This window comes from Struthio camelus, chromosome 5 (assembly GCF_040807025.1).
Source record: "Struthio camelus isolate bStrCam1 chromosome 5, bStrCam1.hap1, whole genome shotgun sequence".
NCBI classification, from domain to species: domain Eukaryota; kingdom Metazoa; phylum Chordata; class Aves; order Struthioniformes; family Struthionidae; genus Struthio; species Struthio camelus.
In genome coordinates, this window is record NC_090946.1 from 39,770,936 (window position 1) to 39,797,605 (window position 26,670).

At 43.9% G+C, this 26,670-nt stretch overlaps 2 protein-coding genes across 15 annotated transcripts in view; one reads left to right on the top strand and one right to left on the bottom strand.

Annotated features, from left to right (window-relative positions):
- On the bottom strand, positions 1–24,617 carry ATG13 (autophagy related 13). Of its 9 annotated transcripts, none has more exons than XM_068945783.1 (18): positions 24,478–24,617; positions 18,716–18,797; positions 17,813–17,893; positions 17,083–17,202; positions 16,620–16,666; positions 15,926–16,066; positions 14,778–14,818; positions 14,128–14,224; positions 13,665–13,763; positions 12,803–12,893; positions 10,236–10,334; positions 7,953–8,063; positions 7,086–7,219; positions 5,725–5,842; positions 4,844–4,921; positions 4,433–4,549; positions 3,882–4,010; positions 1–3,126 (listed from the first exon to the last, which is right to left on the bottom strand). In XM_068945783.1, exons 2-18 carry the CDS (start codon positions 18,782–18,784, stop codon positions 3,049–3,051), a joined length of 1,650 nt encoding a protein of 549 aa, XP_068801884.1. In that variant the 5' UTR covers positions 18,785–18,797; positions 24,478–24,617; the 3' UTR covers positions 1–3,048. The 9 variants fall into 9 exon arrangements, with proteins under 9 accessions (XP_068801884.1, XP_009682881.1, XP_068801883.1 ...); XM_009684586.2 differs by lacking the exon at positions 24,478–24,617 and adding an exon at positions 24,139–24,268; XM_068945782.1 differs by lacking the exon at positions 24,478–24,617 and adding an exon at positions 24,139–24,261 and having other exon boundaries at positions 18,716–18,842.
- The window catches only part of HARBI1 (harbinger transposase derived 1), a 4,011-nt gene continuing 1,678 nt past the window's right edge, over positions 24,338–26,670 (top strand). Inside the window, exons 1-2 of one of the 6 annotated variants that reach the window (XM_068945796.1) lie at positions 24,338–24,473; positions 25,807–26,540. In XM_068945796.1, coding sequence (XP_068801897.1) covers positions 25,871–26,540 — 670 coding nt within the window. In that variant the 5' untranslated portion in view covers positions 24,338–24,473; positions 25,807–25,870. Of the gene's footprint in view, positions 24,474–25,028; positions 25,187–25,208; positions 26,541–26,670 lie in introns of those variants that run through there. The other 5 variants (XM_068945795.1, XM_068945794.1, XM_068945797.1 and 2 more) reach the window with 5 other exon arrangements.

Below are 26,670 nucleotides of genomic sequence, written 5' to 3' on the forward strand. Positions count from 1 at the left end.
CATTGCTTACATAAAAGTTTTATTGGAAACTCTTTGAATACTTGAAGTACATTGGAGACTACTTCCAAAACAATGCAATTTAGGACCCTTCCCCTTCACCCAAAGCATCTGTAAATCAGCAGCTACATACTGTCCTTAATATAGAACTGAGGACAGCTGCTAAAATAAACAGCCCTCATAACACAATCTGTGGCAGGCCACAGCAGCAGCTAGATCCTTCCTGAAGCAGAACATTAATGCAGTGATTGGAGATCTGGGAGTCTAGATGTAGAAACTAGGTGTTAAAGCTGAGGAATGTCCAGAAAACAGGCACATACCTCAGCCATAAAGAAGATCTTTATTGCTGTGACCACCCAGCTCAACCCTAGCAGCTCACATGGACAAATTTCTAGCCTTTCAAGCAGAAAAAAACCTGCCACACTGAAAGTCTTACTTGTGAGATGTGGGAGCTGTAGCCACGTTAGGAACAACATCAACAAATGAGCATGAGTATTTGGCTCTGGGGCCCGTCTGGATAGCATTAGCAAGAATTGCATGCTTTCTATCAGCTCCACAGCTTTTCAGTGTAGCAACAGGACAGTAGCAGCACTGGCCAGGTGAAGCTCCACCTATTCCAGTCTTCCCTGTGAATACAGTGTGAACCAGCACTTTACTCAGTCTCTGCTGCTTGGCAGCTCAGATAATAGCACTTTCCCAAGCACAACCTGTAAGTTAAGGGAAAGGTGACAGCCCACTACCTGTCTGTGAGCTACTTCCTACAAGGTGGCAAAGACCGACTTCCTGAGCAGAATGGAGAGCCAGGGGATCCACTAACTGCTTGTGATCCTGGACCCTTTTGATACATTTTGCACCTGTACAAGAAAGTGGCTCTGGCTGTTGGGATCAAATATTTGTTAAATGCCGTGTAACCAAAGCCCTCTTGCGAGCTGTTTCTCTAGAAAGCCTTTTCTAATGTCTGTGCTTCTTTGCAAAGAGTAAGGAACTTCTGTATATGATGTTGCTGAAAAGTTGGATTCGTTGACGAAACTAGAAAGGTTCTGGTGGGTAACTCTCCTTCAATGAAGCGCTCACCTGGCGTTTTAGAGCACACGTGACCTCCCACCAAAACACATCACTCAACAAGAAAGCTGGTAAAGTTCAAAGCATGGTATTGCTCTTGATTTACAATAAGCTACCTCCTGAACTCAGTTCCTTGCTCCAGCAGCAGCACAGAGATAGTAGCCTAGAGATTCCCACAGCCTACTGTCATCTGATAGCAATCTCTTTCAATAAGGAATACACTACATTGAAGAAGAAACCACATTTCAGTAATTAGAAGGCTCATTACTCCACCAGTCTAAGGAAATTAAGATGGTTCCTCAGTACAGAGGAAGCCCAATCCCACCTCTGGGGAAAGAAGGGAAAAAAAAAAAAAAAAAAGTAGTGTTTTAAGACCATAAGGAGGTCTTGCAGTTGCTCACTCTAGTTACATATGAGAGGCGGGGAGAGAACCACAAAAAGACCTACCTTATCTAAGTTTCTGTTTAGTGTCACTATTTCTCCTCCCTTCCTCACATCAGGCAAAGGAGACAACAGCCAAAGCAACCATAGAGCACTGCCAGCCAGTCACACTGCTAATAGCCAGCTCATTACAAAAATAAACTCTCAGCTAATCAAAAGCCAGCTGATTAAAAAGTACCATAAGCCTCCCCAAAAATGTGCTTCTGAGAAGAAGCTGCCTTCTGAATGGCTGAAGAACAGAGCGGATTCATCCATGCCTATCAGAATACAGCTTTTTTGCTAAGTCCCTGCCACTCCACTATACTGATGTGTGCATTTCATTATATCAATGGGCCCTGACTGGATGTAATGGAAACACAGTCCCCAAAACAGAGTATTATATTAAATCAATCATCAAGTTTGTCTCAGAATATAAACATCCTGGATTTTTTCTGGCAAAGGGAGACCATTCCCACTGGACAGGATTCCATGGCACGCTTGCTGTCTGCAGTGATCCAGGGCAAAATGACCTGCACTACTACATGAAAACATCTTTCTTTTAAATATAGGTTTCTTTAAAAGCAATAAATATTTCTTGATTCTTAAGATCATCTATTAACCATAAAGCAGCAAAGTTTGCAAGGGTTAGAGGAAAGAATCTTGGACTAAGACTCCTAATTACACAACCCTACAGAAATAGGATTCCTAATATTTACAGTTGCATTTCAAAAGCGGAGACTATGAATTCAGCATTATCCCAGCTGCTACTTGTAGAACTGCCAACAAAGTCAACACTGGTCAACTCAGCATGGCAGAGTTTCAGTACACTCAGGAAAGGGTGGAAAGGAAACATGGAAAGTGCTTCTGTAGTTTCACTCTTGCTTATCAGACAAACATAACAGAAGGCCTCACAGAAAAAGACCATGTAGAGACCCAGTTCCTTGGAAGCAAAAAACAAAGGTAACTTGTATTATACAGGTCCCAGTGTCTCTCGCTGTGCTCCAGGCACTCACGCTGAAGTCAGGATGAAATGCCTCATTCTGTGGAATGGATGTCCTGGACTTGAAGCTGTTGAATCTGCTGAACTCACAGACCTTGGAAACAGGCCAAAGCTTTCTATGGCTCTAACAAACAGGACTGAAGACTGTAGGAAAAACAGTCTATTAGCAAGAAGCTGTATCTGGGGAAATTACACGGTAGGACCTGTAGAGGAAGCATATGGCAGCTTTTCACAAAGCCCCTCCACACAGAACAGAGACTGAAGAGAAAATGAGTTTCATACATTGGAGTTTGACTTCCTGTGTCCCCATTACAGTCACAAATTCAAAACTGAATGTGAACAGGAAAAGCGGTCCAGATCTATGCAGCGGTGTAGCTGAGGAAAACTGGCAGATGAGCTGTATGTGCTGCTGAAGACAGACAGCGATCAAACAAAGCTCACTTAATGGAAGGAAAGAGTCAAATGAGACAAAAGGTGGAGTGGCGGTAAAAGACAGAGATATTTGTTGACGTCATTCTCCAGGATGCCTTGAGGAGGAAGAGCTGTTGCAGCAAACTTGGAAAACAGCTTCACTGCAAGGTTTCTACAAAGGCATCAAACTCTTTGACATTTTTCTCATGGACTGCCAGCTTCTCTGGTAAGGAGTCCTGGAAAGCAAAGAGGGCACAGATCAGGACTCGCAGCAGATAAAAGGATGCTTGAATGTACACCATGAGGCAAAATTTCTGTTTCTGAGTCATACAACCCCTCCCACTGCTCTGGGCTCCCTTTCCCACTCATGCACAAAAACAGGAGTCCTCTGGCAGGAGCTAGCAAGTGACCCTGAAAAGGGTACTCTGCTCAGAGTTTGTTTGTTCTGCAGGAACAGTCAGTGCATTGGGGCCTGGCCTTGTACAATTCCCTCCAGCAGCTGCAGCACAATAACCTGCTCATGTTGCTGCCTTAATCAAGTCGCTTGCAGCTCTCAGCCTTTGATATTCATTTTTCCCCACAGTACCTTGCAAGGGCTGCAAGCCCAATACTGCGCTCAGCAGACATCACTCCAAACAACCAGATCAGGTTGTCTAATTCAGACAGTTTTACCTGTGTTCAGGCTGCAAGGTCAGGCCCAGTTTGCCATTAAGCCTGATATGCTAGAAGCAGGATTAGTTTTGGGGGTTTGAATGACAACCAGTTTTCCCCTCCATAGCAAGCAGACTGCAGCAGCTTTCAGATAAATACACCTGTTTCAGAGGCTCAGGTGTACACAAATGGGTACATTTGTCTGGAAGCCTATTAATGAGGGACCACTTTGAACAAGGGTCTCTCTTCCGAGAAGATACTAGCTTGTTCAGAGGAGGAATCGAGAGAGCATTATAAAGAACATGTGATTTCCACAAACTGAAATCTCATGGTTCCATACCAAATCCTCTGCCATGGACTGAGCTCCAATGTCAATTGAGAGGCTGCTGAGTTGAGGTGGGTTCTGAAACTCACGGTAAAATGTCCCCAGGTCCATTGGAAGAATGTCGTCTTTTGAAAATGCTGGTTTCTAGAATCAAAGACACTGCTGTTAATTCCCATTCAGAGACTTGGCTTTCCTTTTGCTCTAATCTCAGGTAAAGACAGCACCTCTTATCAGAAAACATCTTAGCATTACAGCTGTTGCTGCAATAATGCAGATTAAATAACTGAAGCTCTGCCCTGAGCACTCGGAAGAGAGAATTTCCCTGGAATCTGGCTCCTTTAGGCATTAAAGAGAGGAGAGCAAGCACATGTGTTGGTAGGAACTGGAAGATTATTTCGTTTGTAGCTTTTGGTTCAGAGTATCAGTGCCTCTGCAGTTTTGGGACTGTGAACCATGGGTCTTTTACCCCCAGGGAAAATTCTTGTGACATCATTTGCTATCATACCAGCACCTGGAGCCCACCTGAAACGCAGGTGTTGTGTGAGAACACTGATCAGGGCACTTACAAAGTCAATCATAACAAAGTCATCGTGGGTGTTCCCTGTGCTGCTGCCACTGGAGCCCTCCGAGTGTAAGCTGCCTTGCAGAGGAGATTCAGTCTCTGGGGAGTCGGGAGGATTCACCTGCTCAAGAAATCAAAAGACTGTGAGCGCTGATCTTACCATCGAGTCTGTCTGCATATTGTGAGTGTGGGGGCAGTTAGAAGGCTAGGCAATAAGCGCACACTACAGCTGGGGCAGTAAACACATTTCCTTGTCTGGAGAGCCCAAGGGCCAACACAGGAGACTTCTTGAAATCAAACAAACGTGGATAACTAAATCTTTGCTCAGAAAAAGTGCACACAAGGTAAGGAATAGGATGGATGTTGCATGAGGGATGCTGAGAAGGCACAGATTACACCTCTGGAAGGGGCTTACCATGGGGTCGTTATCTTCAAGCTCAACATTCTTGGGAGCAAACATGGCAAAAGGAATGTCTAAGTTGGCCATGGTCACCTGAGGAGATTCAGCAAACAGAATTTCATTAAGATGCTCTGCTTCCCCAGAACAGAAAGGATACTGGAAGTCTTTGTCAGGTCTGCTTAAAAAGTGCCTAAGATCACATTGGCAGTTTGCAGGAGGCTGACAACCTCATTTAAAAGGCATAAAACAGAGAGATTGTACTCAAATGACCTAATAGAGATATGTGCCCTGTGGAGGTAGGGTGGGTTATAGACATCCTATGCAAGACAGGCAAGGATTAATAAACTGCTACAGATTCAAAAAATCCCCCTTCACCCATCCAAAAGGCCTAGAAGAGAGCTTAAAGCTTACTTTGGAACAGCCCTAGGAACTGGGCAGATCTCTGCGCTGCCCTAGCTGAGCTTCTTAAATGATTACTTACTGGTGATGAACTGGTCTACTGCACATCCCTCCAAGGAAGGGAGCCTTGCTATCGATTTCTCGAGTTTAAGAACCTGTGGTAGTGGCAGATTGCCGTGGAACTCACATGAAGCCATGAACGTCTTCCATTTGAAGTACAAATAAATGACTTCCAAATGAAGTCTTCCGGACCCAAACAGGGTCTGGGGTAAGGCGTGGGGTAAGGCAGGGCAAATTTAATGGCTGTCACATCCCAAGTAGATTTTATGAAAGATATACTTGTGACAGGACCCTGTAAGCAAATGCTGCAGGCAGAAGTTTTTACTCTCATTCTCCTGGATTGCCCTGGCATTGTGGTATTTAAGTTTCCTCTGTGTAGAACTGCTCGGAGAAGCAGGGTATTATGGTGCCCTCTGAGAAGATCTACTGCCAGTTACCTGATTAATGGGTTTGTTGACAAAAGCTCCCACCTTCCGGATAAAGATGGTCTCCAGAAGGTCATGTGGGGAGCCACACTTCCCTTCGCTGCTGTTTGATACTGTTTCTGTGTCCTCACTGAGGGAGGAAGAGAGACTAACTAGTGACACATGGCACAAACAATATAGACAAGTCACATGCTTTACAAAACCCCTTCATTTTTCTGGGTTTACTCCTAGCATTGGAAGGAGGAGAAGAACAGAAGTCTCTGTCCTTGTACTACACCTTCCTCCTCAATCACCAGCATGAAGGGGGAACAGGACACCCATGGAATCAGTTTTTGCCTACAACTGAAAGAAAACTACTTAGCTGAATGAAAAGTTGCTGCTAAATGAAACAGCCTTTCCTTTTGGAGAGGAACTTTAAACTTCAGAACGTGCAATGAATTCACAGCAGTTCCTTTTTTCACAGTAGTTATTTTTTCAGTTTTTTCAGTTTTTAGTTTTTGCAGTAATACAGTGGTCACAGAGGTCTGTCTGAAGGTGTGGGCAAAAAGCAGAATTGTATCTATCACTCAGCTTACAGAGGCAGCAGTTTAATACATCACAGCAGCCACGGCCAGTATGATTAATTCAATGCACAGCTATTAGTTTTTTCTATGACCTTTTTTTCCCTAACACAAGTATTTGTAACTCTTTAAAACACAAAAACTGGTTGAATCTTCTGGCAAGAGTAAGACTACTTACATAAGGTACCCAGGAAAGTGCTAGTGCAACTATAATGCTTTTGGTTTCCCCATAGCAAAAATCTCCGCTCAAGATATTTAACTCAACTATATGAAAAGACAAGAGACACTTAACAAGAAATGAATGTGGCAACATTAAAAAAAAAAATTGAATTAACAACGAGGGAGATGATTTAAGACAATTTGAAGTTGCATTGTTTCCTTTTAAGGAACTTTGTGCCTAAAGTTTTTAAATAGAATACATGAACAGATCTTCAGTAACTACAACTGTTTTCCATAACAATTCACATTAAGTTTCTTGAGAACTTAAGACTCACTCGTGAACTTACTTTATCTTGCTGTTTTACAATTAGCAAAAACAGTGCAGAAACTGCACTCTAAAACTGAGATAACAGAAGATGCATAGATGTTAAGGTGACTAGAAGGTATAAGTAGATGGCTGAGATCATTGTTTGGAGAAAGGCTGAAAATGTCCTGATCGGAGAAAGCTGCTAGCTGTTTTAAGGGGGGGGGGGGAGGGGGAAAGAAGGCAATAGCTCTGCTACAAACAATAGCTAAAAAGAGAAAACAGAGTTTTACCTTTATATGATTCTAAATAGATTAAGACAAGTGGAGGACCATCTAAGACTGACCTACCTACTAGAAGGAGTAACTGCTGAGTAGTGGGCTCCATCCAGGGGGGTACATATCCTCTCTTGGTCAGCTTGAGTGCCATGTGCTGGCTGGCTAGGAACCGGGGGCACCCCCCCCTCTTTTCCTGGACCAGTCAACTGAAATGCAGGAGACAGTCAAGTTAGGTATCTCTAAATTGGTTCAACAACACAGTACAACATATAACTTAGTCCCAATATGACAGAATCCGTTCTGTTTTTGGCATGCGACTAGGCTCCAGCTACCATAAAGCGGAGGGGAGTGTCAAGCAAAAGGTGATCCCCACGATACAAATGCTGTATTATTTCCTCCCTTTCTCCTCTGCACTTCAGGCCTGATTTACACTGCAGAGCTCTATGCCCACAGCACTTCTAGTTCAAGGAGCAGGGAGGGAATCATACCCTCCTACCATCACTGTGTCAACAAAACTCTCGCGTGGAAGCAGTAGGCAGAAAAACGCTTCTGTCAATTTAGCTTATTTTATCTGATGAATGGATGCAAATATGCCAAAATGGACTGTCAGTGTATCCTACATCTAGGCTAGAGTGCTGTTCTTGGACAGCTAGAGTGACAGCGGCTCTGTACTACAGACAAGGCTTTGGAAGAGGCGACGTTTCTGTGCAGGCAAACAGGTTTGGTGCCTGTTCTCTTAGTGTAGCTTCTCCATGCCACTCCTAGCTAGCCAATTCTTAGCTCCTCTGCAAATTCTCTTTATTTAACCTAGATTCTTTTTATTCCTGAGCAGGCAGGATACCGGTGCATGCACTAGTTTCAAGGCCTCTCTCTGATGTACAAGTGATGCATAATGGTTGCAATACCAGCCACACCTGTTCTTCTACCTTGTACAAGTACCTGGTGAGGGTGTGCAGCATTCAAGCCACCAGCAAAGAGTACAGGATACCCCATGTCAGCTGATCCAACTGCCAAGGTAGCAGGCTGATAGGAAAGACGAGAGCTGGAAAGCTAAGAAAGAAGAGAAAAAACAAGAAGGACAAAGGGAGAGGAGAGAGGAAAGGGAAGGGGAATGCCCAACAGTCTGAATAATCATCAGTCACTGGAGAAGGAAGAGGAGAAGTTGGAGGCAGAGCACAGCGTTTCAGGCTGTCAGAACAGATGCTAGATGTGCAGTAGAAATCAATCATGAAGGTTATTACTTTAAACAGTTCTTATTGTAGGGGACTAAGTTTGGGTCTTGACAAGAAAACAAGACTGGTTTCCTACACACATAGGCGGCTGTGCAAGGTATGACTGACATCTAACATAGGGAAGCTCTGCTCTACAGGCCTGTTTCGCATACTGGAAAAAAGCATGAATGCCATCACCAACTTATTAAAGAGATACTATGTACATGTTTTTTTTTCCCAAAGCAACTGCATTATCAGCTGTTTGAACTCATTTCCATTGTATATGAAAATAGCTGACCTTCAGAGCCTGCTCAAACAGCTTCAGCAATACAATGTAGGGCCCTGAAGGTGTGCTAGTTAAAGAGAGAAATAGGAAACTAACCCTTGTGAGATTGCTTTAGGAATGAAGTGCTGGAAGCAGTGAAACCCAGGAGAAGTTTCTTACATACCTTAAGTAGAAATCTAATTGGGAGGATTAAATAAAACTCCTTCTTGGTTTGGCCTTCTTGACTTCAAAAGGAACGCTTCATTCAGAGCTCTGCATGTGACACGCCAGCAATGCCAACACTAACATCATTTACAGTGGTCTGAACGAGAACAGCACTCACCTGCACAAGAGGCTAGTTAAGCTGAATGGAGCAATCTCTTCTCAGAGAAGGTCAAGTATAAAATTGTTACATGTTGTGCTCCCGGAGATATCAGCCAACTTGACTCTTTTTGGAGGAATTAATATTGCTTTGGAGATTATTTTATGCTTATTTGGAGATTTTTATGGAGATGATTTATGCAGAAATCCCTTAAGGAACTCTAAGGACTCCCAAGTTCTGTCTCACAGTCATTGAACTTAAAAGTTTTACAGTTCTAATGCTAACAAACTGCTTCATCCTCCAGCTGCCTTTGAAAATCCTTTGACAACTTTGTAGTAGCTAAGTGTTCCTATTTTATTAAGTATTTCTCGGTCCTCTCTTTTAAGAGACTTGCACAAGCATGAGAAACATGACATCAGACAAACATGTGAGATGTAAACAAAGAACAGTAAATCAGGTCCTTGTGTTACTTGTAACCATGAAGACAGATAAGTGAGATTTTTTTTTTCTTTCAAATTAACAGCATCTCTGTTTCAACCCAGGAAAAGGTCTAACTAATGACTGCGTAGATTCTAGGGCATAGATTCTGTTAAGAGAAAACACTCAGCAATATGCCTTATTAGTTGTTGTGTCCTTGTCTAACACTTAATACTTGCAACAGCTGCTGTTTGTTCAAGTGTGCTTTTCCTGTCTTGGGAGACCTTAATTTGCAAAGGCATTTAAGCATCCAGCTCTCACTGAAACCCATACAAGAGACACAAATGAAAACTTTGGTAGACTAGGGCCCCTACAGAAAGCAGGTGACATTCACTGAAGCCAGTGGGACCAAATTCACCTATACTTCTATTTAGTTTTTTTTTTTTTTAAAAAGGCTATCAAAGTAGAGTAAAAAATTGATTTACACCCCTACGCTCTCGTTTCCTCTGTCCCCTCTTCTCCCTCCTTTGGGCAAGTTATATATAGCCCTCCTTTGCCAACAGCAGGCTGTGTTCTTCTAGGCGTCCTAGTGTTGCAGCTGTGGGCTGGGCTCCCATCTCAGCAGAGGTGAGGAATGCTTAGTTCCTTCTCAAACACTGACCAGCCTGACAAAGTACTGTGCACTTTTTTTTCCCCCCTTCTTTTAACTTAAAGACTCTTTCAAAAGCTTGCTGAAAACTACTCCTTCCCCATACCCTCATTAAGTGTTATAGGCTGCTTCCTGCAGGATTGCTGTTCAGCTCAAAGACTGCAAGTGTTTTTTATGTTTAAAGAGCAGTGGTTTTGCAAACTAACTAAACCCAATGACGTGCCTGTCTCATTTTTGGTTGACCAGTCTTTTTGATGCACAACAAACATTCTGCATTGTGAAATTTGTGCTTTCCTGTATTTGTTCTGTCAGGCCAGTATTATCTGGCCATGAATAACATGTTCTATTGTCAACTCACTTGATGTGAAAAGGCCAGTCCCATCACTGGGACCTTCAAGGTGTCCGTCACCACAGGAGGAGGGGTCTGAAAATGTGCCTTTGTAACAGTAAAAACACACTGTGCACAGACACAGACACACAGAGGAAACAAGAGAAACAGAGAGAGAGAGAGAGAGAGAGAGAGAGAGAGAGAGAGAGAGAGAGAGAGAGAGGACTTCAGAGAAGAACTATAAAGAGTTGGATGAACTGAATGCTAGCAAAGAGACTTTGGCTGCAGCAGCCAAGCCTACACAGAGAGCAGAATTCTCAATATTGCCAGAAACACATTAATTTTGTAAAGAATTGACTGCTTTCCAATCTCAGCGAACCACTCAACACAGCTAATATTTTAGACTCCAGTGAACACTGACAGAAAGTAACTGCCAGAAACTGTTCCACAGTTAATTGGAATTGTTAACAGCCAATTAGCAAGGAGAAGGCTGAGTAGTTGCCAGAAAAAGCAAAGACTAATTTTATTTGGAAATGTACAAATTATATATATTTAATTAGTCTCCATCCATACATTCTTAATCTTCCAGCATTCTAAAAGACAGCAAGGATCATATCTCGGCATGTCTGTACTGTGCACTCAGACTAAACAGGTCCCAGATTAAGGGACAGTTCAAATACACTGATGTGAAGAGAGGGCTCCTTCACTAGGACTGACACTCCATAATTAAACTCTGTCTTACAGAGGTGCTAATGCAAAAAGGGCATGCCAGTCCTGGGCTGGCCCCTAACTTCTCCCCATTTGTTTTCCTGCTAGCACAGTTCTATGGAATTTGCATTTGTGGGTACCACCTGTGCTCAGACTTTCTCCTGAAATTTAGGGTATTCTCCAATGCGCATAACAGACATTTTATGCAGGTCCACAGGGAGAAGCTAACACCTACTCCCTTGCATCATGCAGGTTGGGCCTCATTTCTATTGGGAAGGCAGGTAGAGCTGTGGATAATCTGCATATGAGCTGTCTATATCACAAAGTTCCTCTTATTTTCCTAAGCATTAAGTTGCATATAGAAAGCTGGAGGAAGATAAATTAGCCTCTTTTTTTTTTTTCCTTATTTACTGTAGAGCCCACTCTGCCAAGACAGTCTCTCAGTTCTAACTGTGATTAAGACTGGCAGTTGCTTTATACATAAGCATGCAGTGAATGCCAACTATGAGCCACAGAAAGGCAAGAACATATTTTCACACTTGATACGAATCTTCGAGGTTCTTCTGGTTTCCTGAAGCTTTTGTCTCACTGAGATGAAAAGCTTTAGGTTCCCTGGGAAATGCCAGCTTCAATGTATTTACAAACACCATTACTGTTAAGCAGTACAGTTAACACTGGCATGGGCAAGCCAGTAGAAATTTCACCATGAACCCTACTGCATTTCACCTGCTTAGTGAAAAGGCAAGACACAGCTCAGCCACAAACCCATCTCCTGAGCTGCATATCCAGGAACAATAAAAGCTTTATTCTATCAGACTTATCATGAGCGCTGCCTGATCAGTTCAACAATGCCAGACACCCCATTACCACAAATCCAGTCAGCACAAAAATGCTTCCTAAGAAAAGCTTATTTCTAGCTAATTCATTCAGCAGAATACATTCTGCTAAACCAATCAGACTAATTCTTGTGAAGCAGTAAGAAGACTCATAGCAAATTCTTTCAGATTGGAACAACATTCCAATTACACTTCATTCTATGCTTCACGCTCACACTAAAACAAATTTATAGGGTCTTTAGATTGTCTTTAAAGTCCAGTAGAGCCATCTGCTAGGCTGGATAACAAAGCAGAATATTCTTGAATATTTAAAGCTATAGGAAACAGCAAAACTGGCTAAGTCTTCAAAATACAGAATTGTGGAGTCAGTTGTATAAGGAGAGAGAAAGACAGAAGAACTGGAGTTTCCATTTTTCAAGATTCAGATGGGATCCATTTATTCTTTTAAAACTAAAACTTAAAATAAATGAAATTTGCACAGGTAGGTGGGAACACAGAGAAGTCTACTTAAAATCCCACCTAGTTCAATACTATGACCCATTTTGTTTGCTGGTACTTATTCCTGCTGCCCCAACTAGTTTTAGATGGGCCTACAAATAAGGTTTCTGTCTTTTTCCTATTTTCCTATTCTGCAATCCAGAAAACATGACTGTGCCACAAGCATTCTCCTGAGCGTTTCTTTCTCAGATTCAGTCTGTTATCGCTAATAATGCTGTCTGGCATCAATCTCCTGAATTTGTCTTTTTGCAGTGATCAGTATGTATATATATTTGTACGCTGCTATCCTCTTCAAGCATGTCTCAGCCCAGCTACAGGACTTGGTTCTTTCAGTCTTTCTTAATAACACAGTCTTCCTAGTTCTTTAGCACTAGGACTAGGTTTCACTCAGAGTGTAACAATAGGAGTAATAAGCTTACATATTAAAATTTAATTATACAGACTGATCTAGCAGCAGGAGGCTGCATGCTTGTACTACAGTTGATGCAGGAATAGGCACGCTCTGCTAATCGTGATTGGTCTATCTAGGAGTAGAAAGAGCCTGTTTCCTCTTACCTGAGATGGAGGAGAGGTGGAGAAAGATGTGGTACAAACTTCTTGGGAATCTTCCACTGATGGGTACACTGCACCATTGTCCTCACCAGCTCTAAAGCAGCAAAAAAAAACCCCAACTTCCTAACTGGAAATATTCCCCAGATAAAACAAACAGTAAAACACACTGGGACAAACATTGCAGGGAAACTGAGAGTATTTGGGTGGAGTTGAAAGGAGAATTATAAAGGGCTCTGATAATCTCCTTGGCAGAACTGAGGAAAACGAGGAATGGAAATTTTAGTTTTCCCCAGGATTATTTACCCCAGAGACTCTTCTTCCCACCCCTAAATAGGAACACTTCCTTTTAAAAACAAACACACAAACAACCACCTAAAGAAAGGTTTTGCTATACCAGCCAATGCTACTGGCTTCAGTGTTGAGAGAACCATTGTCAAACAACGCTGCTGGTCCCAATCTGACTGCCCTCATGTGAATTTTAGAGAGGGCAAACCCTTCATCTACAAAGATAAATTTCAAATCTGTAATTTTTCCCCTTGGAAATCTCTGGAAACACATGCCTCTGGACACCTAGTTCTACAGCAAGATTAACTGCTACCCTTTTAAATTCCCAAAGGCAGCCTAGTTTCAACCTCTTTTGTGGCAGAGTGGTTCTGTAAGGAATCTGGGAACATAACGGGGCTTGCTGCACTCAGCCTTCTAGACCTGAGGGGAAACATGCTGCCCTTCCTCATGTGCACGTCAATATGACTGACCCTGATCCTCCAGGCTCCCTTTCCACGTGGTCAGGTAGCGGAGAAGGCTCTGTGTTTGGGCGTAATGATGCCTTCACCATAGCCCATGACTGCACTCAGTGTTTCCTCACCTGTAATTGCAGGGATGCATGGGCGAAGAGCTGGGATAGGGACGGTCCACAAAGTGATCAATGATAATCCCCATAATAGGAGGGGTCCTCTCAAACTGCCTGCAATGCAACAAGCAAATAGTGTTATTGGCATTCCTCTCTACCATACCCCCACTCTGTGTGGTGCCCTCACAGAAAGCCCTAGTACCTGTTAGTGGGACCACAGCATCTTTCTTTACAATTCAACCCTGCAACTCCAGGCAAGCATCATCAAACAGCTCAGAGTCCCAGAGTCTGGCTCAGGGCTACCCAAATACTCCCCTTGCTGCAAGACTTAAGCATGACAGAGTATTCTCCATGAAGGAGCATCTCAGCAGGGCAGGATAAGGAGAAGGGAAAGATTTACAGGTTCATAATATGGGGGGAGGGGGGGTTAACAATACATTATGGTAAAATCCTTTCTGGCATGATCATGTTTTCTCACCTGGTTGACATGAAGGCAAGGTTGATTCTGTAGGCACAAGACAAAGTGATGGTGCCCACTGGAGTACCCACTGTCCCAACACGGACTGTCTGGAAACCTATACGGTTAAAGCATAATTATCAGATTCAATGGTTACACAGAATATGATTATTTATATTCTATACTTCCCTATTGTAAGGTTATATCATCTTATTTGTACTGTGTTTACATTATCCCTTGCAATCTGAACTCCAAACACAACACAGAACCTATAACAAAACAGCAGTACTAGGCTGCCTTGCTGTTAGGCCTCATCTACCAGACTCCTGATCTGGACTTCCTATCCTGGCCTCGCACATTGCTCTGAGGTGCTTCTCGATCCTGGGTATATCATTATCTCCTTTATTGGTACTGTCCCTTATACACATACCTCCATATTCTTTATTTCAGTTCTGGATTGCTGGAGTCAAAATGGCAGTCACCCTAGGTCCTGTCAAAGTACGTTATACCTGTCACCTTGTGACATGACCCTCTGCAGAAAATATCCACGTTTAAAAAGCACGTGTAAACCTCAGGCTTAATTTTCCTTGCAGCACTTAGAGATGGTAATAAATGGCTCACCAGTATGGAAAAGAGTTCTGCTTTAGTTTATGGCTGTTGCCTAACCATACCTTCTCCCAAGCCACTCAGCTGCACTTCACCAAAATATATCCTGCAGGAAAAAGAAAAAGAAACAGTTGTTAGGTCTAGTGGGGCATAATGCTAAATATATCCATATTCCCTATTTAATTTTGTAATAATGGAAGGGTTGGAGCCACTCTTCCTCTTTATAAAAAAGCGGAAGTAGCAGCCAGAAAGCCCATCTCAAAAAGTATTCCAGCTACTTCAGTCAACAGGAGGAAGTGTCATATGAATTTAAAAAAAAAAAAAAAAAAAGAAAGAGAAAATGGTAGCTGAGTCTAATCAGAAAAACTTTTTTTTTAAGCCTGTCAATCTCTGTGACAAGTCTACAGTTTGTAGCAAAAAAATGAACTGATTCAAATTTCAGGGATGGGTCTGAGTCTTAAAGCTGGTACTCATCACACAACATAAAAGATATTAACTGTACTGAAAAGAGAGCTGCTCTTAAGTATACACCAAACCAGCAACACAGGAGAGAATGAAGAAACGACTGGGATTTCTTTTAAACTTCTTGCCTGTGCAACTGATAACAAACATGAGACTTTGTGCTAAAATTATCTAAATTAGCTATGCACACACAAAGACTTCTCTTGAAGCCAAAAAGACGACCAGAAGGTGATAACCACTAACTGTAAGCCAGTTGGATCTCACAAGCTAAACAGAGCTCATTATCTGGATGAGAAAACTGTAGGAATCATAGGAAGCGGAGTTGAGGACGCACCTTTAAAATGGAATAGCAGGAGAGAGTCTGAGTCTCAACTGCAGAAGCGTGCAATTCAGTTATCTGCAACTTAGCCATGCGTTTGTCAGATACAGGGCACGCACTGAACAACTGGACGCAAGTAAGTAATTCAACCATTTAGCTGCATGTAGAATTTTTGTGATCATCTCAACAAGCTAGGCACGCAAGAATACTTTCAGAGCTTGTGCTCTTTTTTTTTTTTAATGCCTCAGAATGAGGCTATAAGGTGATATACAGCCCAAAGTTCTCTTCTTATCATTGATCTGTAGCAGTTAAATTCCAACCATTTCAATTTGTTATCGCTCATCCCTTTTGACCACATTTACAGATGCACTGTGCAAGTCTACAGCCCCCGCTGTTTCTATTTCAAGTACGCAATTTTCTATTTCACTTTACCTGTACAATATTACATATTCGTGGCCTTGTTTTCTTGAGAGTCTGTACGCTGGAGTTACCCTGGTTATCGCAAGTAAAGACTTCAGTAGTAGAGACAGCCTGTTGTACACGGTGTATGAAACTTTGATTTCTTTGTCACACCTACAGAACACATGAAAAAAATTAAGTCTTCTGTTTCCAATTAAGAAAGTAATTTTTTTAATCAAAATGAGTCTGGGCCAATTGTTCAATGTCAGTTTTATTGCCCAAACAATAAAAGAAAGCCTCAGCGTGACCACCTGTTGTTGACCAACCAGCTAAGAATCCTACTTCAGTCTAGTCGCTTCTTGTAGAATTAGTTACTGAAAAATGCCATGCAGCCTTGTAATAGACAGGAGCATCTTTACAGCATTAAAATCATTTGTAGTTATCAAGTATATGAACTCTATGTCTGAGGAGGTATACTAACTGCAATGGAAGAATGAAGAAAGAATGAAGTTTCTAGTTTCCTTTCTTGACACTGATATTTAACAGCTGGACAGCTGCACGAAACGAAGAGGAGACTTCCCTCTGAAGTGACACAGGCAGCAAAGCCAGCGTGTGCTCATTCATCCACGTGGATCAAGCAAGCTTCCCCATTTTATCAGCTAAAAACCCTCCAAAACAAACATCAGAAAACCCAGCAATACAAAGAAAGTTGGAAAAACGCACTTACTTTTCATTCATTTCTAGACACCAAATTTCCAGCTCCATAGAATCCCCCTGGATCAGAGAAAAGACGGTGAACAAAGGCTCATTTCAGAACACAAAGCTTTTCACATCGCATGAATGACCAGCAACAGCCAAATCTCTCAAAAAGACGTTTCTCTGGCTACCACTTTCTTGTCATCTTGACAAGAGACAAAGTTGCACTCGAAGCTTCATCGCAGAACTTGATCACTTCAGGGCATCACTTCCTCAGAATGGCTAAGCTCTTCACGGGCTAAGAAGCTATGTTTTGCTGCTCTCTCACTTGCGTGTTTGGCCTCAGATATTTGCAGTGAATTGCTTCTTTTCTTCTCGTTAACATACTAGCTAACTTCATGATTGCGGATGTTTTTCCATTACCTTGGGCTAAAATGCAGAAGCTCTGGTGGGTGACTTACGATGCAAGTCAAAAAACAGGAACCTATTCTCACCTCTGAGGTTTTGAGGGAAATCTCCACGCACATGGAACGTCCAACAGCAGGTAGCTGTCCTGCCAAGGCCTTCTTTGCTTCATGAGTAACCTCTGGTATGTCTTTGATTGCCAAATTGAACTGCAGAATGAAAGAGACAAATCAATTTTTGTATTTCTCTGAACAACTGCCTAAAGGTATGCTGCAGACAGATTCATACACCAGTGTATAACATACTAGGTCAGTGTCCATTGAAATATTTATGAAACGCAGGAAGTGGCTCAAGCTTTTCACATTTGCAAACAACATTTCCTTGGCTGCTAATTCAAAAGGTTTTCCTGATCCTGCTGTACAAAGTTATGCTACTTCTTTCTCACTTGAATTGTATGTTCACCCACAGAGTATCTCAAGTCACTTCAATGTTAATGAAGCCCATTACTTATAAAGTCCTGAATCACAGGTGCAAACTTCTGACAAAAAAAGAACTCATGATGCCACCCCAGCAGATCTTGGAAACGTGCCTTAGTCAGCAGGTAGGAGTTGCTGATAGGTATCATTTACCTCTCGTCTAATTAGCCCTCAGAGAGCCCAGAGTGACATGTTACGTGTCAACAAGGAGGAAAAAAACCCCACATAATTGAATATAGTAGTTATTATATATGAATAGTTATTGTAGTCTGCGCAAGAACTGCATGCGTTCTCAACGCTAAAAAACACAGTTATGGAGTTGCTTCAAAAATTATGACTTTACCCAGTCAGAACCTGTTGGAGATGATGATGATCGGGTACAGATTTTCTCTCCAAGTCGGGCCTGGACAATTACTTGTACCGTCTGAAAGAGAAAGGAAAAGACACAAACTGATTTCTTCAGCTCAGCAGAGCCCTCTATTCAGAACGTGGACCAGAAAAATTCCAGGTAAAAAAATTAAAGGATTGACCAGAATGTAGAGAAGTGGAGTTTGCTAGGCTACTCTTCAGGTATAATCACCTTAAATTATTATGTACAATAGGTAAACATATTTCAGACAGAAAACGTTTTTAAGCTGATCTTTTTTGTAATAACATGAAGCAACTAAGTCAATTTCAAGGAGCTGCATTTTTTTCAGTAATACTGAAACAAGATTTACAACTGTATCCTGAAGCTGGAGACAAAGTCAAGTGAGTCATCTGTTGTCAAGAGTATCTACGCGGCTCTAGTAAGGCCAAGTAGTAAAATCTGTGTACCAAGTAAGGCCAAACTTTTCTTTACAGTTACGTATCATGACTCAAAAGAACAGATACTATTTCTTCTGGATGCCACAGAAAAATTTAGATGGGCTGAAAAGAAAGGCTAGAACCCAGCAGGGGATACTATCTAGCTGCTGGAGGCAGTTAAACGCGTTGATAGGAGCTCAAAGCTGACAGCAGTATGATCAGCCTATGACTGATTTTATAGCAGGACATTTTTGGGGGAGGGAAGAGGAATTGACGGTGGGGGAGAAAAGACATTTTTCTAATTCCTCCTAGGATTCTCTTTTCTAAATTTGCCTTCAGCTTTTCTTGTTTTTATCTTTAGCAAGCAAAAAACCTCTGTTATGCTATGCTGTCTACCAGGAGTATGGCTTTTCTCTTAAACAGAAAAGAAGAGAGATTTGCGCACAAGAGGACGAGTTACCTTCAGAGCAAAAAATTTGATGAACTTGTCCAGGTCCTTCCTATCCTGGGAACTGAGATCAGTGTCCATTGCATATGGCAATCTGAAATACAGTACAGGTCTGGGAATGAAGTCTTCCTTCACCTTTCTGTTTGGATTTTAAGATTTCAAAATATTTTGCCATTACAGACTAGCTCAAGAGAAACAAAATGGCTAACAGAACTATGCGGAGTGTGTTAAACTCACAAGAATAATAATATATTTTGTCCGTGCAAAAGGTACCAGGAGAAAAACAAAGGAGGCTCACAATTAAAACTGGATACAAGTTCTCCAACTTTTTTAACTTAATGGAAAAAAAAAAAAAAACCCACCCACTCCAACACTACTCTGGGTTTGATATTAAATTATGCATAGACATGGCAGTCTCAGCTTCAAAAAGAATACCTCTTCAGTTATCAGCACAGGTCAAAACCAAACCAAATTGGTTTCTTGGGTCTAAAAATCCTAAAACCAGTATTCCAGTAGTATTTCAGCAGATACTGAAGTCTATATAACAAACTGCTGCTGGAATGGCCTATATTGCTTACCTCCAACAAATATGTACTTGCAGTATACCTGTATTTGTATTCTTCATTAGGCTACACATTTACTACAACCAACTATAAAGATGTATTCTGCCAATGGACAGATCAAAATTCTACATTCGCTTCTCTTGAAAGCTTTTGATGACAGATACTTAACTCCCACAATCACAGCTTGTTTTTCAAAACATTAATAATGTTTTAGCAATACAATGAAACCTGTACAGTGCATGAAGCCAGATGTGCCAAGGTACTAATCAGATCTCTGCCACCAGCACATGACATGGCCTTGGATAAATGATAATTTCTCTGTGTCTCAGTTTTTTCACTTGTAAGTTAATAATCAAAGAGACCATGGGGAGGATTGCCTTAATTAGCAGCATTAATCGTGCTTTTTACTCATAAGCCTTCAAAGTATTAATTCATTCTTAATCTCTATTGTTGTTTTTGTTTCAAGATGGCTAATTGCCCTGAAGCAGCTTGTCAAACAAATCTCATATTTATGGAGCACGCTGCTCATCACTGAAACGCTGGAGTTCGAAGGTCAGCAAGCACAAGCAGCTAACGCGCACACGGTAACTTTACTCAGCGCTCAAACTTTATGCAAAGAGTGACCTTGCAGCAAGCCTGTAGTACTGGGAAGGGTTGAGTGCTGTATTTATACAAATTAAAGCTTAGCAGGACAAAGGGGCTAATAATCCTGTTCATACAGGAAATATCATATGATCTTTAATGACTACATGCGTCCAGTACTCATATTTAAAATATCTCCACTGAATAGCAGTAAATACTTATTTTAAGTACTGCTTCAGAAGCATCATCTAAGAGGTGGTGCTGCCATTAGAGTACTGCAATTCATAGAGCACTTTACAGAGAGGAGTGCCGATTTCGGAAACGACTCTGCACAAAAAAAAAGTTTGGACACCTAATCTTGTTGAAGAGTTGTAGGCTACACTCAAATGGCATCTCCCAGCATAGTACAGTTCTCATCATAAGTTATAATTTAAATTGAAAACTAATATAAGCAATTCAGCATCAGATACATTCACAAATTATCCTTTGGATATTTTAACCTCATCACCAAAAATATTATACTTTCTTTCTCCCCTTTTATCTCAACTAGACAGAGATCATAAGAGTCTTTCAACTGCAGAGGGAATGCAAAAGAAAGTCAGCATTTAAAAGCACTACATGTTTGACTGATGCACTACTCTAATGCAGAAAAAGTAAGCTTTTAGTATGGATGCTTCCCATTACTAACTGTAGCATCATAAGAAAAATAGGTCAGAATCATTTGTTGCTATTCTTCTGACTTAAGTAAGCAAAGCACTGTAGGGGTTGAGAGGACTTGAGATACACAACAAAACCTGGCTGATATGGACAATAAAACATAGCATAAAAAAGAATTCTTTTCTCAGCAAGGAGAATGGTGACCTTTAAATATCAAGAGAAATCAAATCAGCTTTTAATACAAAAAAAGAAGTGAGAGGACATTTATGTATGACCCCTGAAGAAAGGTGCAAAGCAGTATACATCCTTGTCATAGGAGAGCTGTCAAAGCACCTACACTTTCTTCATGGGACTGAAAGAAAAAACCCATCCCTTTGGCAGAATGACTATTGCAAAACATTAGAGAACTAAAGGATGAAGTTAGGCCCACTGGTGCCTTAGGAAAAGAAGCAAAGCAGATTATCAAAGGGTTCTCTGTGCAGTACAAGAATTGGTTCGGATGCCTGCAATACCCAAATGTCTACAGAGAGGAGAGAAGTGGCCAGAGTCATGTCTTGGATTCACAGTTCAAGGAAATAGTGCTTCACAGGTCTGCCCCCCTCCAGGAAAATTAGGATTCTTTCTGCGAGATCCCACACCACCTGGAACATCCATGAAAAGTCTGGAGATTCATACTCTCATCTCTCAAGCTCCAAATGCTAGCAACAGTTGACTCATCAGAGCCTAAAATAAAGCAGAAAGCATCAGGTGAGGTTTCATGCCAGGGATCTGTAATTCCAGGGGGAAAGAGTGACCCTGGAATTCAGCTCCTGACATGTCTATGGCCTGTCATCTGATGGCCATCATCTCCTCATTTTTGCAGGGAACCACTGGGGAATACTTTTTTTGATGATTACCTGACATCTGCTGAGGCTTAGGACAGCGTTCCTTTTAGAATCATACTTGCTAAGGGTCAAGACAGATCTAGAACTACAGCTATCATTTGATTTACAAAAATGACTTTATACCCTCATGTTAGTTGCCATCAACTGACCTGAACAGGAAGGAAATCTTTTAAACTTAATTCCACCAAACTCATTCAATTTCTTAAGTCCTGTAAGTTGCAATGCCAACACAGCTCCCAGTTAAGTACCAGTTATCCGGGTCAGTGCATCCCACAAGTCATGCTTAACTCAAGGAGGCTGCTACCTAATTTCATACAAAATAGCCACCATAAGGAAATAACCTTTGGTCTAGGTCAGAAACCTACAGATGACTGATTCCCCCTCAACCAAGTAATCCATTGAAAAAACAGATATACCTCACTGCTTTAAGCTTACTCACAGGCTGTTCACAAGTGAAAACAAGCATCTTAGGCACATGGCTTTTTGCTTTGCCTCTTGCAACATCCATCTTTATACTATTTGCCTTAATTCATATGCATTTGTCTCCTCTTTACTCTAAATTGAAAAGTCAGAAACAAATGCTACATGCTGGTTTTTTTGGCTAAGGCCTTATTCTTTCTTACAAGACTACGATGCAGAGATGAATATGAGGCCTATCCAACAGTTTGACATCTGGGCAGTGTGCCTTATATACTCGGTTAGTATTTGTATTCTCCTTCACCAAGGAGAAGGACACATTAACAACTTCATATAAGCTGATGGCATCCTGTTGGCTGATGCAACAAACTGCAACAGCCCTCCCCTTCATGCATTGGTATAACCAAAAGACAAGAAGAAACTACAGCTACCAGCATGCCATGCTCTTGTTTGATGATTAGCAGCCCAGATGCATGCAGCCGTGTGTAGCCGGGGCATACGGCAGGTGCACAATGACACCTGTGAACACTCGAGTTACAGACTGTTTCACCCATGGGCACTTAGTGTGCGTGCGTGTTTGACTCTCACATAAATAGGAAAGGAGCAGAAGCACCTGACAGGTACCAAGCGTTACTACTGCTGGAGGGGAAAGTGTACATGGGCCACTTCCAATATCTCCCTCCTCTGAGATTTCACTTTGAGCTATGACTGCTACAACTTAAATTCATTATGGCTTCCTTTATAATAGATAGTTAGCAATGCAATATAATTATTCAAGGTTTCTACTGGAGAGTGACATCAAAAAGGCCATGGGGGAGAAATAAGAAGCGCTGTCAATGTTAAGAGGACGACTGTAGACACCTCTCATCTCAGTTCCCGCTTCCTGATTATCTGAGTGTGCCCTCAAAACTGAGTTCCTTGTTTCCACCACTCTTTCAAGACTTTACGTGAGTACAGGAAGCAAATCCAATCTCTCAGTACGTCGTATGTGAAGTTCCAGAAAATCCTTGTTGAATCAGTCAAGCAGACAAGAAGCCAATGCAAATGTTTCGACCTTTTAGTATAAGGGTGCCTTTGACAAATAGCTAGTGAAGCTTTCCTAGAACATCTCCTTCAGTGACCAAGAAGTTTCAGTGCAGACAGGTATTTTGTGCACATTAATAAGCAACTACAAAAAGATCTCCATAAAGAGAGCGCTCTGTTTCAAGGCTAGCCTGCAAGTTAAAACTTCAGTATCCTACAATTACTTAGTTTCCATCTTCCCCTTCCTAGGAGGTTAGTCAGAAACCTGCGGAGAAGAGAAAGAGATGGGGAGGGAACAGCTTTAAATTTTAATATCTGCCACTCTTATTCTTTAAAGTTCATGAATTAAAAAAAAAAAACAACAACAGAGCAGATTCAAGGGGTAAAACTGTTTCACATTATGTAAATATTCTGACCAAAATCAAAGGCTATCTAGTCTACCATATGGTTAAATTTTAACTGACAAAGAGGCAAATTTCCTGCTGATCAAGAAAGATTTACTTCTTAACTGAGAAACGGCTTCCCAATTTAGGAAATATCTTACTAAAGCCTGCACTGCGAGCTCTCCACTGGCTTGAAAACAAAATTAAGTAATTCCTGTTGACTGGCAGTTACATTCTGTACTTCCCTAAGGTCTAAAAATGGTATCAGTTCAAAAGTCCATCCTCTCATTTTGTTTGTCAGAGCAAAGCATACAGACTAAAAAAGAATCTGCTTCTACAAACCCCATACTACAACCCCCAATATAACCGCTAAGTCTCAACTTTTGTGAGAATACACATTAAGAAAACTTGAGATTATGCAGATAGCATTTAAACAAAATAAGGCGATCCTGTAAGATCCTTTTGGATCTACAAATACAGATCACTGACTGACCTGGATGACTTATTACTTGCTGTAAGGAGGGTTTCACTACGTCAGGCCGCTCCTGCAATAATTTGGAGACGCTCTAGACTACATTTGCATGGCCAACTAGCTTTCAGCTAAGGCAGTAACTGAACAGCGTTTTTCCCCCTTACGATGCGCCTAGTCACATCCCTTTTGAACTCTGTAAGTAGCTAGTCCATAGACTCGGTTCAAAGTGTCCCTTCTCTACCACTTTGCTAATACGGAGCGTGCTCCTGCTCCCACTGAATCACTAGGAAGTATTCTGGCAGCGGCCTCCTAATAGCCAGGAGCCAGGCTCTTAGCAACAGGAAAGAAAGATGTGATATTTAGTCAGTCTCTTGATCTCTCCTAACAGAAATCAAACTCCAGCGTTACAGGAAAACCAAATACAACGTAGTCTCAAGTTCGAAATATTACTTACAGGCTCTGAAGCATTTTGCTTTTAAAAGGCAACGCTTGGGGGGATTTCAAACAGCTCAGCATGCCACATCCACCCCACCGGTCACCAGCTCTCCTTAGGAAAGCAAACCCGGCCATGTTTACGTGCGGCTTCCAGGGCACCGTCGGGCAGATGCCGACTGACGTTTCTTCCAGAAGCCCTCGTTACGGAAATTCACGAAGCGAAAGCAAAATGGTGACACGGAGCTGTAACCCAGCGCTGCAGAGCCACCTCCCGCTTCTCTCGGCTCCGAGAGCGACGGGCGCGGCAGCAGCGGCAGCAGCAGCCCCCCCGCGCCCCGGCCCGGCCCGGCCCCGGTACCTGCGCGGCGGAGGCAGTGCTGGCGGCGCGGCGGCTCATCCCGCGCGGGGGCTGCCCGAGCGGGTCCCCCGCCGCGGCCTCTCCTCGGCGCCCCGCCGGGCACGGCGGCCCCTCGGTCCCGGCGCCTCCGAGCCCCGCGGCCGAACCGGGGCTCCGGCGTCGCCGCCGCGCAGCGCCGCGCTCGCTCCTCGCCCCCCTCGGTCCCGGGCCCCGGGTGCCGGGCCGGGCCGGGCCGGCGGGGGCCGCGCTACCGGCCGGCCCGCGGGCCGCGCACGGGGCTGGCCGCGGGTGTCAGCGCCCGGGCTCGCCGCGCGAGAGGCCGGCGCGGCCGGATCTCAGCGGCCGGGGGTGCGGGGGGCGCGGCCCGCGGCGGAGACGGGCTGCCCGGGGCCCTCAGAGCGGCGGCCGCGGCCTGCTCCGCGCATCCGCCATCGCCGCTGTTTGTTTTCATCCGCTCCGGGCGGGGGGAGGCGCCTGAGCGTCCGCGGCGGCACTTTCCGCACGGGGCCGCGGCGGCCCCTCCCACCCGCGCCGCCCCGCGCCGCCGGGTCCCGGGGGGGCCGCGGGCGGGGTACAAAAGAGGGCGGCGCCCGCCGCGGCCCCGCCGCGGCCCCCCGCCGCTGTGGCGAATCTGCGGCGGGGGATGCGCTAGGCGGCGGGGCGGGCTCCGCCTAACGGACCGGGCGAGGGGGCGGCTTCGGTGCGGCGGGTAACGGCGCCGCCGCGGGGCCGGGTTGGGGTGACCGCGGGCTCCCGGCGCGGTCGTTGGGGAGCGGAGGGACGCCTCGGAGCCGGCCCCGGCTGGGCGGCGGCGGCCTGGGCCGGGGTCGTGCCCCGGGCCCGCCGCCGGGTGCAGCTCGCCCGTCAGCGCGGGCCGGCGGCGTCCGGGCGCGGCAGCTCCTAGTGAAACCTGCTGGTTTTCCTCGTTGAACGTGGCCTGGGCTGGCAGCGGTTGAGGGCGGCTGCCAAGTAGGGGGCCGCTGGGATTTCCGCCGAGCTGTTGAAAGGAGATTCCTCTCGCCCGTGGGTCCCTTTCCCGCCCTTGGAGGTGGGCGAGTTTTTGGCTCGGCCGGGATCTAGCCGAGAGCGAGGCCCCGCAAGGAGGCTCACGCTGCTGGGCCCAGCTGTGAGCTGGCTGCTTTGCTTGCTTGGGCGCTTCTTGTTTGACACTGAGTTTGGTCCCCACGTTTTTAAAAAGCAAATGCAAAAAGGAATAAAAAGATTTGCTGTAACCTGCTTAAAAAGAAAATCACAACGGAGTCGGAGAGACTGGTTTTCTTTTGTCTTTAAAGAGCTGTTCTGAGTCTCCTCCCTCTTTGTTTTATGCAGGTGAAGCCTCTGGGAAAAGTTCTCTGACAGAAGCAGTCCCCAAGGAGCCCCTGGGGCACGCGCTATGGCTGTACCTATTGCGGTTCTTGACTGTGACCTCTTGCTGTATGGCCGTGGACATAGGACACTGGACCGTTTCAAGCTGGAGGATGTCACAGATGAGTATCTAGTGTCCACGTACGGCTTTCCCCGGCAGTTCATTTACTACCTGGTGGATCTTCTGAGAACCAGTCTCTCTCGCCCTACGCAGCGGTCCAGGGCCATCAGTCCAGAGACGCAGATACTTGCTGCATTAGGTTTCTATACCTCTGGCTCCTTCCAGACTCGCATGGGGGATGCAATTGGCATTAGCCAAGCCTCCATGAGCCGCTGTGTTGCCAATGTCACTGAGGCGTTGGTGGAAAGAGCCTCACAGTTCATTCGCTTTCCTGAGGATGAAGCGACGGTACAGAGCCTGAAGGATGACTTTTATGGGCTGGCAGGCATGCCAGGAGTACTAGGGGTGGTTGACTGCACCCATGTGGCAATCAAAGCACCAAATGCAGAGGACCTGTCCTATGTGAACCGAAAGGGTCTCCATTCTCTGAACTGTCTGATGGTATGTGATGCCAGAGGAGTCCTGCTGAGCGCAGAAACACACTGGCCAGGCAGCCTGCCTGACTGCACTGTGTTACAGCAGGCAGCCCTGACAAACCAGTTTGAAACTGAGCTACATAAAGATGGCTGGCTACTTGGTAAGTCAGTTTTCATCTTTGTTTTCCCTGGAAGTCTATTAGTTGTTGGCTCCTCATTGAGTCTAGAGCATCTGGGCTCAAGTGATAGATTTACTTCTAATTGTTTTCCTGTAAGTTCCTTGAAATCTGA